Here is a 17111-nt window from a genome sequence, read left to right as displayed (position 1 = left end):
AAGTTCTCCCTCTTCCTTTTACTCCTTACACTTTCCCTGCTGCGGGAACTTATTGATGGTACCTCCATAGCTTGGCCTGCAGAGCCATAGCCAAGGGGTGTCTGGGTAAAGGTCTGGAGCTTACCAGAAGCTAAGCGAATATCACATACAACCCCACACAAGATTCCACTTTCCTTTGTCTTGTTACCATGCCACTGTCCTCCTCACGTCATGGCCCCTTTTCGTGCCATGGTAGAGTTTCACTTGGGCAGGGCCAAGAGACTCCTGTTGTGGGAAGAGAGGCTGAATCTTCTTTTTGGTGTCTTCAGGGTTTTAGGATGCGCAACTGTCATGGGGCCAGGTGGCTAAGCCAGAGGCTTTCCTGGAATTAGTGGGCATGAGGGAAGATGGGTGACTTTACACCCCCCACCCCCTACCCCCCACCAAGACTTCACCTGCTCTGTGAGATTTATTTATATATTGATGGGATTTTTAGGTGCCTTAAGAAGTTCAAACTAGACATTTTGATTTGTAGAGTTCTTTAAGGGAAAACAAAACAAAACAAAACCCTGAAAAAGTATAGATAAAAATTATTGCCAAATGTCTTTTCTCTCAGATTGACCTCCTCCCAGCATTTCATAACACTCCTTGCCTGGTCAGCACGAACAGGTTCTTTTAAGATTTGGAAGCACAATTAAAGTAACTGATTATACTGGCAAGTGTTCTTATAATTGTTTTAAGAGCTGATTAAAAATCCAGTCTTTCAAGATTGCTTAAATATGATGCATTTGTTCATATTGTTGACTCAAAAGCATATTTTATTAAGGAGATTAATGGTTTTCCCCCACTAGAAGATGCGAGTACATTGAGTGCACTATGGGGATCTGCCTGCTGTTTACTTCAACATTATTTTTCACAGAATTAGAGCATATCTTCCACTATTGCCTAAGGTTTGTGGTATTGAAATCAATGTACTTTAACTTATAAAAATCCTATGAGGTGGGATTCTGAATAAAGATATGTCAGGAAGGGAGAGAAGTTTTTTCAATTAGTTTTCCTTTTTTTTCTGAGAAGTACCGTGAAGAGGCTCCTAAAGAAGTCTGGATAGACTGGAGTTGCCCCTGGGCATTTTCAGCTGCTAACTGGTTGGTGCTGACGCGAGAGGAGTCACTTCCTGTCTGTGTTGGACTTGAGGCGCGAGTAGACCTGTGGTCTTGGTTGATGTGGCTCACGTGACCTAGGTTGAACTGCTTCCAATTCCTTGAGGGCTGAACCAAAGGTGTGCATCAGAATTATGTGAGCAACATTTTTGAACAAGTACACATCCCTAATCCTGACCTCAGAAATGTCAACTGAGTAGGTTTGGGGCAGGACCCGAGAATTTTATTTTCTCATTTCCACAAGGGATTCTTTGCCTTCCCCAGCTGAGAAGTACTTTGTGTTTGGTGGGCTTATTCACTGGTATCTTGGTCTGCACCAGACATCAGAAAGCTTGTCCAGTTAATACCGCTCATAACCATAGGATTCCTCAAGGATCAGCTGATCATTGCAAATTTATGACACACTTAGGAGATGCAAACGTTGCTTTGTAAGCTCTGTGGGGTGAGACCATAGCTGAGGACTTAACAGTACATTTACAGCAACCCCACTGTTAGGGAAACACTCCAAGGAACTGAAAGCAGGTGTTCAAACAAAAACTTGAACGTTAATGTTCGTAGCAGCACTATTTATGATTGCCAAAAGGTGGAAGCGATCCAAATGTCTATCCGCTGACGATTAGATAAACAGAATGTGGTATGTCCACACAACGGAGTATTATTCAGCCACAAAAAGAGTGAAGACTGACCCAGGCTACAACATAAGTGAGCCTTGGAAACATTACGCTGAGTGAAAAAGCCAGATACAAAAAGGCCACAAAATGTGTGATTCCATTTTTATGAAATGTCCCAAACAGGCAAATCTACAGAGACAAAAAGCAGATTAATTGTTCCCAGGGTCTGGAAGGGGGGAATGTAGTGACTACTAGAAGGGTACAGGCTTTCCTTTTGGGGTGATATTCTGGAACCAGATAGAGGTGATGATTGTATAGCACTGAAGGTACTAAGTGCCATTGGATTATACACCAAAATGGTTAAAATAGTAAATTTTATGTTATGCGAATTTTACCACAATTTAAAAAACACATACAAAATGGATTTACATAATGGATTTACAAAACGGATTTGTACATAAAAACCTGACTTGCTTCTGGCTCCCTTCCTCTCCTTTCTTTCCTTCTGACTTTGATAGCTACCAATAATTTGTTAACTTTTCAACTGCAAGCAAATGAAACCTGAGTGTAAAAAAGTAGAAGGTCTGATTGACATTGGTAATGTTGCTGGTAATTTCTCATATTTAATCTCCTGTTCTGAACTTCATGTGGGCTCTCAGTGCCCACAACCAAACTAGTCAGCAGTGCAGTGGTGAAGTGACACCCTTAAAATATGCAATCACATCAAAACCTTATTTTCAAAGTCTCTCTGGAAGGTTAATACCCTGAGGTAAAGTGAGATCTCGCATGAGCTGTCTAGTAGTGGACAAGCAAACTGTTTTTAGGACAGAGATTTTTATAACTTCAGAATCCCTCCATGGCAGATATATCCAGAAAATGAAGTTCCTTGTTCATTTTTTCTCCTTTGACGTTTTTTTTCCCCTCAGCTATAGCGAGTGGAGGTTATTTCTGCCAGTTGATGCTTCCAGCAGAAGTCATTAACGTATATGACTGCAATGAGATGGAAATGGAACTATAATGGAAGGTTTAAGAAAACAGTTCGGGAGCTGTTCAGGTCCTGAAAATTGTGTGCTTATGAGATCTTTACAGATGGCTCAGTTGGGGATGATAGGAGTGCATTTAATTTCACATTTTTGTAGACATTTAAAGCCAGTGGGTCTTACTTGGGAATAATTAAGAAAATTTGCCTTTACCCAGTGGTCATCAGAAACCACTAAGCTAGTGATTTGGTTGCTTTTAAGTTTCCTTGTGGTGTTTTAGGAGATTTCATGTGGATGAAAACCTAGCAGAGTTCTCTCCTGGAACATATTTATTAAAAAAAAAAAAAGTCTCGCCCTCAGGGAAGATCAGCATTCTCTGCGTGTTCTAAAGAATGCTAAAACCTTGTGGGAAAACCTAATGGTTGAAGTTTTATTTTGCCACCTTTGGCTGATCATGGGGTAGCCTGGACCACCCTCAGGTGCAATGCTTCTGTTTTCAGAGAGATTTTGTGGGTTTGTTTGTTTGTGTGTTTGTTTTTACTTCTCCTCTCCTTTATCTCTGGAAGATTATGAGGTAAATGAACTGATACGCATCAGCCAACGAACTATTTCTTAGTAGATGCCACACACACCCTCTTCCCATTCATCCTACGTGGTACTGTTCTATATGTTCCATGACAGAGGGCTTGGAAAGCATAGTAAATCTGTTTCTAACTCAGGATGGCAAGACCCAGATATGTCTGGGTTTTCACAGTGAGAAAAGAGATACCTATCCAGCTTTGAAAAGAGGTCTCTCTTGATCAGCAGCCACGCTCCCCACCTTGCTTTCTCTGTTGCACAAGGACAGCAGGAGCCTTTGGGCCGCAAGGCCCAGGGTGCGCCCGGAACGAGGTGCCCAGGTGCTGAGTCCCAGGATGGGGCCACCATGGGACTGGCCTGTGGCACTTCAAAGAGGGAAGGCATTCTAAAAATCTGCCCTGATTGTCATCTTACCATCAACGAAGAGATTTTTTTTTTTTTTCCAGGAATAACGTCATCTAGGTTGATGCCAAGTTTGGGTTTCAGCAGGGATCTGTTGGGAGGTGATGAAAATATTTGCAGTTCACCTGTTACAAGAGCTTTTGGGAGAGAACTTAACTCAAAGTTTCAGTTGCTTTAGGCATAAAACACGTTTAGCGTTTCAGAGGCAGGGTGGCATTCCAAGGACATGAACTTGTGTTTCAAAATGGTTCAACTATCTTGCTGTATTGTATCTTATTTTTTGTCACCAACTGATATAATTTTCATCAGAGAAGTAAAAAATTTTTAAGCATGAGTCTTGGAATTGTGCCTAGCACAAAATGATGACTGAAAAATATTTATTGAATGAGTGAACGAGTGAATGAATGATACAAAATTGATTCATAGCTATGCCTTTCCTCCTTTGTGTTTCCAGACAATAGCCAGGCAGTTGGCGGAGATCTTGTTGCGGGGTATGTGTGAACAGAGCTACTGGAACCCCCTGGAGGATCCACCCTGCCAGTCACCTCTGGACGATCCTCTCCGGAAAGGAGCAAACACCAAAACCTACACCCTGCCTCGGAAAGCCCGCGTCTACTCAGGAGAGAAGTATGGCAGTTGATGTCCTCATTTGTAGGTTAGGGGATTGGGGGAAAACTCAAGGATGAGTAGAAGTTCAAGGGCAGATTCTTCCCCGAAAAGAGAACCAGACAACAAGTCTCATTTGCCAATTTAATAGATATACCTCATTATTTTTCATAACTTCTACAAATATCTATGCACCAGTGGGGCATTTTAAGTAGGAAAATTCTCTCATTTCGGTGGTTGGCCACCGTTTGCAGCCATCACTGTTGGTCTTTGGGATTCTCATTCTATTTATTGTAAGAAACCTAGCATTACCCAGCAATTAGCGACAAATCTGTTTGTAAGCCAGAGTTAACCTTTTTTTCTTTTCTTCAGCAATTCCTTGATCTTTTTGTTTAAAAATTTGTTTTAGGGGTGCCCAGGTGGCTCAGTCGGTTAAGCATCCGAACTTCGGCTGAGGTTGTGATCTCACCGTTTGTGAGTTCAAGCCCTGCGTTGGGCTCTCTGCTCTCAGCGCAGAGCCCACTTCAGATCCTCTGTCCCCCCCACCCCTCTGCCCATCTCTCACGCACCCTCTCCCTCTCTCAAAAATAAAAATAAAAATAAACATTAAAAAAATGAATAAAAATTTGTTTTAAACTGAATTATCTATAAGAAGAAGGAGAATTAAATAATTTGTAAGTGATTGGAAGATGATGTCATTTTTAGATCCTCTTAATTTTTTTAAGTTTTAAATCTGGGACTTAACCACCTTTGAGGAAGGTGGGCTAGGGAACCACTGCAGTCTCCGTGTGGGCCCTCCCCATTTGGGGGAAGGGGACGTGGCAGGGAGAGACCATGAAGAGGGCCAGGAGACAGGGACAGTTGTTGACTCACTCTTGATTCCTCCCCTTAGAGCCTCACCTTCCCATCTTTGCCTGTCCCTGCGAGGACAAGGCATGATGGCTTTTCAGAATCTCTCCATGAGGGAAAGGTGGCGTGTATGAATGCATATGGAAGCCTCCACGGTTGTTAATCAAATCGAGAAAATGGCAGAGAGACTGCAGGCTGCTGTATTGCTAGATACTACATGTGTGACTTCTGAAAATGATTGTCGCATTTTCAAAGGGGACAGCATTTCTCCAGGCAGCTTCTCTTAATCCTCTTATGTTGACCCTGGCTTTTCTCTCCCTCATCATCTTCCTGTTCAGACTGTATTTCTTGTATGGATTCAGAGTGAGCATATTCTTAACTTTTTCCCTAGGCTTATTTTAATTTGTGTTTAATCCCCTTTTAATTTAATCCCCCCTTTTTATGGCCTCGTTGAACCATGAGTTTGCTTAATTCATGGCCTGTGTTCACTCCTTAGTCCTTATCTGGATTCACAGAACATCTGTCCTAACAATTCCCAAACTCTCACTTTAAAAATGCTGACTCCTCATTATGAACTATTTAGAAGCAGGTTTGGGGTTCATTTTTAAAGTGAAACTTACATCCTAAAAATAGACCTGAGATTTTTGTGTGTGTTTGTGTGTGTGCTTTCCATGTTTCTTAATTGACAGGTATATAAGATGCCAGGTATATTGAGAAACTCAGCTCTTACTCCCTCCCCTGATCAAGCTGGACACATAGATAGAGCTCTCTGTCTCTTTGCGTGTTATTCCAATGTGGCCTCACCTCTTGAAGGCAAAAAAGCTCATAGAGCCGGCCACTTCTCCTTTATTTTGTGAACCGCTCAGACTTTGTCACTGTTCTGACGTCAACTTCCCCATCTGTCCAAGGAGAATTATGGAGGCAACATGCAGATCTAGAAAATGCAATTACTGGTTCACCAGAGGATTCCCATACCAGGGCTGATTGCTAAGTCACAATTTCATTTTGCACAGATACAGTCAGTTGGGTTTTTTTTTAACCGTTTTGTTGAGATATGATTCACATACTTTACAATTTACTCATTTAAAGTATATAGTTCAGTGGCTTTTAATATGGTCATATAATTGTGCTTCCATCACCATAATCAACTTTAGAACATTTTCATTACCCCAAAAATAAACTCAGTACCTCTTAGCTGCTGTCACCCCCATCCCCCAGTTCCTTGCATTTTCATATAAATTTTAAGATCAGTTTTTGTCCATTTCTGGGGGGGGGGGGAAAGGCAGCTAGGATTTTGATAGGAATTACATTGAACCCATAGATCAATTTGAGGAGTGTTGCCATCTTAACAATATTAAGTCTTCTGATCCATGAACATGGGATGTCTTTTCATTTATTTAGGTTTTGTTTGATTTCTTTCAGCAGTGATTTGTTATTTTTAGGGTTAAAGTTTTACACTTATTTTGTGAAACTTATTGTGTGTGCTATTCTTTTGGATGATATCATAGGTGGAATTGTTTTCTTCATTTCGTCTTTGGTTTGTTCATTACAAATATATAGAATACAATTGATTTTCTATATCGATCTTTTATACTGCAATCTTGCCGAACTAGTTCATTAGTTCAAATAGTTTTTTAGATTCCTTAGTATTTTCCACATACCAGATCATGTCATCTGCAAATAGAGGTGATTTACGTCTAACTTTCCAACTTAAGTGACTTTTATTTCATTTTCTTCCCTAATAGCCTTGGCTAGAACCTCTGGTATAACGTTGAATAGAAGTGGCAAGAGTGGCGGACATCCTTGTCTTATTCCTGATTTTACGAGGGAAAAGCATCTAGTCTTTCACCATTAAGTGTGCGGTTAGCTGTGGGTTTTCATATATACCTTTTATTAGGTTGAGAAAGATCCCTTCTATCACTAGTTTGTTGAGTAATTTTTTTGTGAGAGGGTATTTAATTTTGTCAAATGTTTTTTCTGCATCTATCAAAATGATCATGTACATTTTTTCTTTATTGATGTAATGTATTACATTAATTAATTTTCAGATGCTAAGCCAGACTTCATCAGATTTCATTGATCTTTTCAAAGAACCAGATTTTAGTTTTGTTCCTTTTTTTTAATTGTGTCTCTATTCACTATTTCATTAATTTCCACACGGTCCTTATTTCCTTCAGTCATTACTATCATTTTTTAGGTTTCTAGTTTTGTGTGTTCCCAGGGATATTCCTGGTTTATTAGTAAACAGAGAAAGCCTGTTGGGATTACACGTGTGTTGGCGCTTCCTAGTCACCAGGACTATCTGATTGGTCAACCCTGTGGCGAGAAGGGCATTACCACCAATTCATTTGTGGTAGTTGGGAGGTGAAAAAGGAAATCCACAGATAATGATTAAACCCCATCTTGGCCAATAGTCCCAAATGCTTCCCCCTTCTCAGTCTCTTATGAGAAATATGAGCACAGAGCAGACTTTAGGAGGCACAGAGCCTTCTAGCTCCAGCAAATCGTAAGAATCCTTCAGAATAGTTGGTCATAATGGAAAAGTGAGCTCTGTCAGAAAACTCCACTCCTTGTCAATGTGGCCTGCATGTGAAGTGGAAACAGGATGCTCATTCTCTCCCCATCTTGAATTTTGAAAGGAAAGCAGATGTTGACAATCCTAGATAGAAAAGAGGGGAGGGAGCACATGCTATTGGCTTCTTTACTTCCTTCCTTCTAGGTCTTTCCATGTGGAATTTTTTTTTATCTTTGCTTATTTATTTTTTAAGTAAGCTTTTTACTGATACATGACACACATTGAGAGAAATAAACCAGAAGTATAAAACTTGATGACTTTTTACCAAGTTCCCTATCCAAGGGAAACCATCCTGAGTTCTGTCCCAATAATTAGTTTGGCCCATTTTTTTTAATTTACGTAAACGGAATAATACATGAAGAACTCTTCTGTTTAACTTCTTCTAACATTATGTTTGAGAGATTCACCCATATTTTTGCATGCAGTTGGAGTCTGTTTTCATTATTGCACAGTATTCCATAGGTATTCTAATATATTGATCCGTTCTGCTCATGATGTATGTTGGAGTTGTTTCTCAGTTGGGGCTGGTTCCATCTCATCCAGGCCTTGGCCCAAATAGCTTAACTGTTATCTTCTCAGAAAGGATTCCCAGTCACTGTATCTAACTGTCCTTTCCGAGCATATTCTATCACATTAGCTCCTTTATTTTTCATCATAGCACTCAAAATATCTGATTTTTTTGGTTCATGTGTTTATCTGACTCCTCCTTCTAGAATGTGCTATAATGAACATTCTTACACATGTTCCTTTAGTGTACACACGTCAGGTATATCTTCCTTCTATTGTATTCCTCCTTGTAAAGAACACTTGAGGTGGCTTAGATCATTAAATGCATATTCGACTTCGTGATTTATGCAAAGTAAGGAGGGAGATTAAAAACTACTTTTGTGCCAGAAAGTGGTTGATGAGAACATTTATTGAAAGCCTAGAGCCAGATGTGCTGAACTCCTTTGTAGGCCCAGGAGGAGAGAGTGACTATCATGGAGTTCTAAATATAGGTCTGAACCTCCCAGAGCCAGTGCACAGGTTTTGGGTAAAGATGAGGACACTGTTTAAAGTGTGAAGATGGGGGGCTTGAAGGGTCAGGAAAACCACCTGATGGCAGAACTGAAGCTGTGTGAGCAACCCCCTGTGCCCCCGGTTCCTGCCCTGGGCTCACCTCTAGTGTACGTGGCCCACCTTCCAGTCATGGTGGAGGGCCTGTCTTCTCATCAGGAACGCAGAAGGCCTCGTCCAAGGCCATATGCTTTGTGGGACTCACCCAGTCCACTCCAGAGTATAGCTCAGGGGACTTGATCCAAACGAAGGACCCTTCTTTCTTTGTCATGAGGGGATGTTGACCTGTATGGAATTGTGTGCCTCGTTGATCCTCACATCAGGCTAGCTGATCCCTCATAATCAGCAGGTACTCTTAATGGTTAGTTTTTCTTTCTTGGAATCCTTGTCCTTCCACACAAACCTGGGACTGATGTGTTTTCTGTCTCAGCATCTTTAACAGTGTGACTTGGGGATGGGGTGGGGCTGCAGCCCTGTTGGCTTTGATTCTTTAGCTCTTCTCCACTGGCTGTGGTTCAGAGGCTGTATTTGTCCAGAGATTCCTTAGTAGTATCACAATCAGGCAAGACATAGTCAAAATAAAAGGCACCATTGCTGGGCCTTGGAGTTGATGTCGTCATTACTTACACATAACTTTCTTACAGGTCGGAGGTGCTCAGGGCCATCTTTGTACCTAAATAGGGTCTGCTTTGACTCCCAGATGGTGCCGTTGACTTCCAGACATCCGACTCGTCATTAGTTGTGTAATGGCTAAAGATGACAGAAAGATGAACGGCAGTTGGATAAAATTGGATTGATTTCTTTTGTATGATGGTTTCTACCACATACAGTGACATTTTTCACCTATCTGGGAAAATTTTAAGAAAGGGCTGTTATGTGGGAACCTCAGCAAGGTCACGATCACTATTTATAAGTGAAGCTTCTTGTCCTTGTTTCTTTTGTGTAGAGTCAGACAGTGAGTTGGTAAATTTCATCCAAAGTCAGAAAATGAGTGGCTTGCCTGCAGGTCAGCCCGTGAGTTAGTAATGTGGCTGGGCTTTCAGTGCAGTCCTTCCATCTTACCCAGCAGCACTGTGCTTCCACCCCCTCCGCTGGCCACCAGTCTGTCCCCCAGGAGCTTGTCCTCACCCCCCACGGGCCCTGTTTTCTCTCTGCTCCTTTGAATCCTGCACCCTACCCTTTAGTCAATGTCCTGTGGGTCTAGAGCCCCAGCTTTCCCACTCCACAAGGCTGAGACCCAAGCACCCTGAGACCTCCCCTGAGGCTCTTGGTCCCCACCAGGAGACTGTCACAATTCTGACATCTACCCTGAGCTCCACATCAGGTTCAACAGAGAAGAAGGGAGGAATGGACAGAAATGGGTCTAGAGAATCCATAAGTACTGGAAGGGGTGCATTCTGATATATAGTTTTTCAACATGCCCCTTAAAACTACCCTTCCTCCTTCTCTCACCCCCCATTTCCTCCTGCCAGCCCTGAGAGCTTTGCAGTGCTCCTGAGTACCCATCTCGCCTGCCTCGAAAGGAAGGGTAGAAGAAGTGGAATTAGAATCAGTTAATGTGTTACTTGTTAGCAGCTCTGGTAAAAATAACACAACTTAGCATTTAAGCAGGCTGGATGGCTCAAATGGAATTTAGGGATTATCCATGGACTGAATTGGCTGGTGTTAAGTCACAATTAGCATGGGCTCTCTCTTCTTTTCAATTAGTCTGGACAATGCAGAACTGGCTAGCCATGAGAAAAAAGGTTAATGCTACTGCCTTATTTGTAAGGTCCCAGTTGTATGTAAGCTGGAGCCAGAATATCAGGAAATGATTGCTGGGTGGACACACACACACACACACACACACACACGAGCACTCTTCATTCAAATTCTGTAGGCTCTATTTCTGAATTTAAGGAGAAAGAAGAGTTCCGTCTCTGAAAAACCCAGCTCACCTCAAGCTACCTCCTTTAGGAAATTCACTGCAAATCCCAGAATCTTGCTCATCATTTACAGGCCAGCCTTTTCGTAAAATTTTAGCCCACAAGAGCAACAGGAACCATCCACAGGTGGTTTCCTTACCTCTAGGGACGTCAGAGTTGTAAAAAGAGAACCAGGCCCTGTGCTTTTTCTGTCTTGCTCTTCACGGTCCTTTGTCGCCATACAAAAGTTGCCAGCACTTCAGAGAAAACAAGGATCTATAATGATGTGGAAGACATTTTTTTCACCATTTTGGTGGGGGAATCATCCCATCTCTGAAATGATTGTGATGTTATCACTGGGAAGATTTATTCTTTTTTAATCGTCTCCAAAACGTCCAGGACATTTGTTTTGTTTTGTTGTTTCGGGGGGGGGGGTTGTTTGTTTAAAAAAATTTTTTTATGCTTTATTTATTTTTGAGAGAGAGAGAGAGAGAGAAACAGAGCACAAGTGGGGGCGGGGCAGAAGGAGAGAGAGAGACAGATAGACAGACAGAATCCAAAGCAGGCTCCAGGCTCTGAGGTGTCAGCACAGCCTGACACAAGTCTCGAACTCACAAACTGTGAGATCATGACCTGAGCCAAAGTCGGACGCTTAAACGACTGAGCCACCCAGGCGCCCCTTGTTTGTGTGCTTTTAACCAAGTTCATTTTTATTGCGCTCCCCTTCCTTTCCGTGAAAGAGTCGAGTTTGGCTCAGTTGGTGATAACACTTCCAATTCTACTCAAAGGATTCTAGAGCTTTTAGAACAGAGGGAAAAAATGCTATAAGTCTTTAAAAATGCTCAAAGCGCAAGGCTATAGGCTATAAAGAATGGAGATTGGGGGTATGTTTGGGTTTTTTTGTTCTCTAATCTCGAGGAGCAACATTGAGCTTAAAAGCTTTTTCTTTCAATCCAAGATGTTGTATAGCTCAGCCAACTTCCATAAAACAGATTAATAAGACAGCTAGCTCTTGCGGGCCACCCTGTAACGAACATGTGTGTTTAACTAAGGTGGCTCGCCAAATTCTTACAGTATTCTAGAAATGATTCAAACTCTAAAATTGCTTCCAATCTCTTATTTCATCTAATGGACAATATAAGATACGGCAGTTAGCAAGAAATAGGTAAGCAGACACCTGCTTAGTAAAATGCCTATAATCAATACCCCATAATGGGTTTAAGAGAGAGCTTTATCATGGAGGTAATGTCAGTTTGTAGCAAATTTCTGCCTCTGTAATTGGCATATATGTTATTTGGGCTTTGAATGTGGTTTTTACAGCTTTACTTCACTCTGCTGCCTGCTATTAAAATGCAGAGTTAAAATATAGTTAAAACTTCCATAGATTGCCATAGAAATAAGCAAATTAATTCAAGTGTCCAGATGATACAGTATTTTTTTGTGTGGATTCTATATAAAAAATCTAAAAGCTTTTAATAATCAGTTCCGTTCATTATATTATTTTGAAAGTGCCATGTATAACATTTGATTTTCTTTACACAGCATTTTTTGTCCTCAAGAAAATACTGAAGAAGCCCTGTTGTTACTGCTGATCAGTGAATCAATGGTAAGTAGAATGTGTTTTTACATTTTTCTTTCCCCTCTTCCTACAGTCCTGTTTGTGATATGGTGACTCCATCAGTACAGTGGCTGTTTTTCTTTGGAGAAGAATACTTTCTAGAGGGGATAGCTGGGTGGGGGGAAAAACAACGGGGGTTTGAAAAGAGGGATGTTTCTTAATTCTTGGAATGGTTAGAAATGTCCCCTGTAGGTTAATGTCAGCTTGGGGCATGGGACTTCTCTGCCCTAGTAGGTAACAGGCATCTGAGTTCATTTATTTGCCCACCTAGTGAGTATTGATGGAACACTAGCACAGTTGTGTATCGGAAAACTGCAGCTAAAAAGACCATCAAAGTAACCCTAAAAAGGGAAGGAAGCCCCCAGAGGGTAACCTTTTCGAGCCTTCTCAACTTGCCTGGGTGGGAGGGAGAGTTTAGGGATAAATAACTTGTGGTGTATGCGAACCTCTTTTTTTTTTTTTAATTTTTAAAAATGTTTTATTTATTTTTGAGAGAGAAAGACAGAGCACAAGCGGGGGAGGGACTGAGAGAGAGACAGACAGACAGACAGATTCTGAAGGCTCTGCCCTGTCAGCACAGAGCCTGACACAGGGCTTGAACTCATGAACCGTGAGATCGTGACCTGAGCTGAAGTCGGACGCTTAACCGACTGAGCCACCCAGGCGCCCCGAACCTCTGGTTTTTAAAGCAGGAGCCCGATGGAGCAGACTCAGCTCCTTGGACAGGTCTCCCGCCCGCTCCCCGGGCATTGCAGAGTCCCTGGCCGTGAGAGCTCGCTCCTGTTACCTGCTCTGCTGTTGTGCGGGAGTTTTTGCCAGGCCATCAGATTCCTTTGAAATGTTTTCGTAATGTCTGGCCAGAATATCAAAGTTTACATCTAGTGTTTCATTACTCACCATTTATTGGGTTTCTACTCTGCATATCACTAGGCATGACCGCCTGGCTTGAAACTCTGAGAAGCAATCTGTGTTATAGTAGTTAGTACGTTAGCACCTAAATGGTGTGTGCTAAGCACCTGAGCAGAATGGCGAGGCTCCTGGAACTTGGAAGGACCTAGATATCCTCCCACCCATTCACTCATTCTGTAGATGAGGACCAGAGCAGGCAAAACGGATGCATCCCACAGTGGTCTGTTGCTCTTTCCAGATGAGGCTGCATCCTCTCATAACCCCCTCCTCACCAGGCAAGCAGGTGGAGAAGGTGGAAGAAAAGGAATCGAAACTGAAGCGAGAGAAGGTCGTTTCCTTCTTTCCCACGTGTGCAGTTTAAATGGAGGCATGAAATGCGCTCAGCTGAAGAAGATTTAGAAATGGAACACAAGAAGAAGGCTGTATGCTGAGCGAAGGAGGGATTGGAAGAGGCTGGGATTAGTCAGGGAGGCTAGCATCCTTGCCTTAATTTCGAGCTTTGGGTTTCCTTGTTCTGTGAAATGGCCCATAGATGTTTACAGGAGCAAGACTGCTTGAGTTACCACTGCTTTTTATTTGGAACCTCTTTGACGTCATTGGCCTTACTTCCTCTGAAGGAAACAGGTTGCCCCCTTGACTCATCTTTCCTTGACTGTCAGCTGGTAACTTAGAACGGTGTCATTTACATTCTCTACTCTGCCTTGGCACAGTCAGGGAAAGCATATATGTGAACAGGCTGGCACTCTGGCATTCGGGAACTGTTTTGCGAATGAGCCGGTCTCTCCGCGCTTCGTCATCAGTTCTTTGGTGGGGGCCAGCTCGCGTTGGCCTCCTAGCTCTCGTGCCCTCCTTCTAGGCGGGGCTCTCCACAACCTAGCAGTTAGTTTCATTTGGGCAGACTGGGATGGTGACGTTGTAAAAGTTCTGAAAGAGTGGTGACCACACATTTTAGATTTCTGGGACAATTCTGATTGAAAATATGGTGTTCTGTGGTCAGGTTGTGTGTTCCAGTTTAGAGTTTGGAAAACACAGGCACATCTCTGAAATGCTCGCTCTAAGTGGAGATGTCTTGGGAATGATGTCTCCAACTTTCCTGCTCCTTAATTGAAATGATAGAAACTAATAATACTCAAAATTGAGATCCCTTTGAGGCAGTCAGATTTGGCTCTGTGGTATTGGATTTCTGGAAACTCTCTTCAGAGGATGGTGAAATCCAATGACATCATCAGTAAATATGGAGGTCTGGGTTTCCAACCAAAATGACTGTGCTCTCCCTGTAAATTATTCCATAATTATGTAGGTCGAAGTCTCAGTTAAGTTGCCTTTGCAAGCCTTTTTTCGTGTTCCTTGACTTCTTGATTTTTCAGCTTATAGACAGAAAGTTTCATGTGTTCAATTTCAGAACCAGTTGAGAATTGCTGTGGTTTTTTTTTGGTATCTGAGAAAATTGTATCTTCGTTGGTTCTGACTTTAACTTAGAAAAGTCAATTCATCCGTAGTCTCTCCACCTGCAAGAAAGTGTCAAATGAAGTTTCCCCAGGAGAAAGGGGTCATCAGAACTACATTTCCACAATTACCACCGACACGGTGTTCTGCGGTATTTATTATCTGTGGATGCATTGAGGTTTTAATCAAAAGACGTCGATAGATTTTCTCTAAGAATTAAAAAAAAAAAAAAAAGTGTGCTTGGCATAACTTGAAAATATCCCCTAAGTAGTATTTTGCTTTGTTTTGTTCTCTTCCAGGCATTGGTCTCAGTATGGAACATTTATGGCAAGTAAATAAAATGAGACCCCTTACAGGAGGCCCTCCTATTTCCCTCAGGGTTTCTTTTCTTGGCTCAAAGACACTCCTAACAAGAAAACCTTAGAATGAAATCTTCAAAAGCAGGCTTGTATCCATAAGAGATGACTCACTTTGTAGGAAGTGGCCTGTCTTATGTATTCTTATTTGTCTTTGACATTTAAGAGCAAGGAGTTTTCGAGTCAGTAAGTACTGATGGGTGGCTAAAAGTGAGTGCCTCGGACTCACACACAGAGAAAGCATTTTGTCTCGTTTGTGAGAGAGAAGGTGTGCGCACGGCCATTCCAAATGTCAGGCAGGGAGATGATCATCAGCCGGCCTGGACAAGCGACCCTGGTATCTCAGGCACCCCTTCGCAGGAAAAACCAACGGGCCCCTTCTGTCCTCCTAGAGGTGGATAGATCTGGAGACTTCTGTTAACTAGCAGGGGGAACAAAGACAGGCAAAATCTAACTTAGTTGATTCCGGCTCCCTATTAGGGAGAAAAAGAAAATGGTTAGAGTAGGTAGCGTCCCTGATACATGGGATATGTGTGGAGAATCTGTAGAGAAATTAAATTTCGGAAGTAACGAAAACAAGTTGTCGTAAAGAGCATTTGATTTCCAGATAGATGAGATTAATAAGTTTGAATGTGCCTGCTGTCTTTCTGTGCCAAGCAGCGGCGATGGAAAATAGGCAAGGTGATCTCTTGAGTCCTCGGTAATATCTTTTAAGACAAAAATCTGTTTGCTTCTTGGTTTCTCTGATACAGCTGTTTTGTGCTTCCCTAAACAAGATTGCATTAGTCTTTGTAGTCTGTTCCAGGGAAGGTGCCATATAGGGATTTGAATGTTGCTTTAGTGACACAGGAAAAGGACCACATGTCTCCGCAGGAGTGACACAACGTAATGGCACCCTTTGATGATGGGAACATGGGACTGGGGATTTCCCCCCTGCTCTTTAATGTAGAGCAGAAGAAGGACCTACAGGCAAGGCCCAGCAGGGCTGCCCCAGAGCACTGGCTGTGTCCGCAGAGCCTGGCTGTGAGCCCGAGCCCAGGAGAAACCACCCTGCTCCCCATCAGCCCCCAAAGCTTCCCTCAAATGCCTGCTGACAGGTACCGAGCGTCCTCTAGAACCATACCTCCGGGCCTTCGTGTTTGGATAACACCCTGTACCATGTGCTGTAGGGCTCTGGGGAATTTGAATAAACAGCCCAAGGTGACAAGCCCCGTACTCGTTCCTTCCCCTGTCTCCAGGCCCTCGGCAAACTGTGAGGGGCAGGAGGGCCTAGATGGCTTCTCTGCCCCGAACACTGGCGGTGTGCAGGGACTGGCTCACCATCTGCTTCTCTCTTCTGCGTTGTTTTCAGGCCAACCGGGACGCTGTGCTGAGCCGGATACCCGAGCACAAGAGCGACCGCCTCATCAGCTTGCAGAGCGCATCTGTGGTCTACGATTTGCTGACCATTGCCCTTGGGAGGAGAGGCCAGTACGAGATGCTGTCGGAGGTATAGCGCTTGAGTCTGGTACTTTCCGGTGGGGAGTGGTGCCAGCAGAATAAGCCCGGGGAAGGGCTGTGAGACCTGGTCCTGACCCCTCTGCCACTGGCAGCCACGTGACCTTGGGCCCATCACTTAACTCTGTGGAGTGGGAATTGGGCTAAATGATTAGCTCGTAGAATCCACTGGTGGTGACTTCCTACCTTGGTCCATAAACCCACTGGCTGTGAATTTGCGTGTGAGGGAAGGCAAGCATTTCTCAAGCAGTTTCTCTTTGAGGGTAATTTCTACCGTAACCCCAAACCTCCCATCCGTGATACTAATGTCCTTATGAAGGTTTTACCTTATTTAAAGCATCGACGCATAACTCCTGGGGCAAAATGGCACCGCCGTGTGTGGTCAGTGAGCTGGCATAGACATTCGTGTCGGTAAACACAGTCTTCGTTCAGAGATTTTGGCTCGATCAGAAGACACTCTAGTTGATTACAGATCTTGGGCGAGGTACTGTCATTTTGTTCCTTCAGCTTCTAAAAAATATTTGGGATGGAAGCTTGACTATTTTACAATTTCAGAAGAAGCTAGTTAATCGGGCTGCGGTCAT

General features: G+C 42.9%; 1 protein-coding gene across 11 annotated transcripts in view; it reads left to right on the top strand.

The window, feature by feature from the left end:
• The window catches only part of TTC7B (tetratricopeptide repeat domain 7B), a 253786-nt gene that overhangs the window by 109211 nt on the left and 127464 nt on the right, over window positions 1–17111 (top strand). For all 11 annotated transcript variants that reach the window (XM_042990364.1, XM_042990375.1, XM_042990367.1 and 8 more), the window contains 3 exons: window positions 4166–4338; window positions 12244–12307; window positions 16382–16519. In XM_042990364.1, the coding sequence (XP_042846298.1) occupies window positions 4166–4338; window positions 12244–12307; window positions 16382–16519 (375 nt within the window). The remainder of the gene's footprint in view (window positions 1–4165; window positions 4339–12243; window positions 12308–16381; window positions 16520–17111) is intronic.

This window comes from Panthera tigris, chromosome B3 (genome assembly GCF_018350195.1).
Source record: "Panthera tigris isolate Pti1 chromosome B3, P.tigris_Pti1_mat1.1, whole genome shotgun sequence".
In the NCBI taxonomy this organism is placed as follows: domain Eukaryota; kingdom Metazoa; phylum Chordata; class Mammalia; order Carnivora; family Felidae; genus Panthera; species Panthera tigris.
Note: the sequence above shows the minus strand (reverse complement) of the source record. Positions and strands in the feature narration are given on the sequence as shown.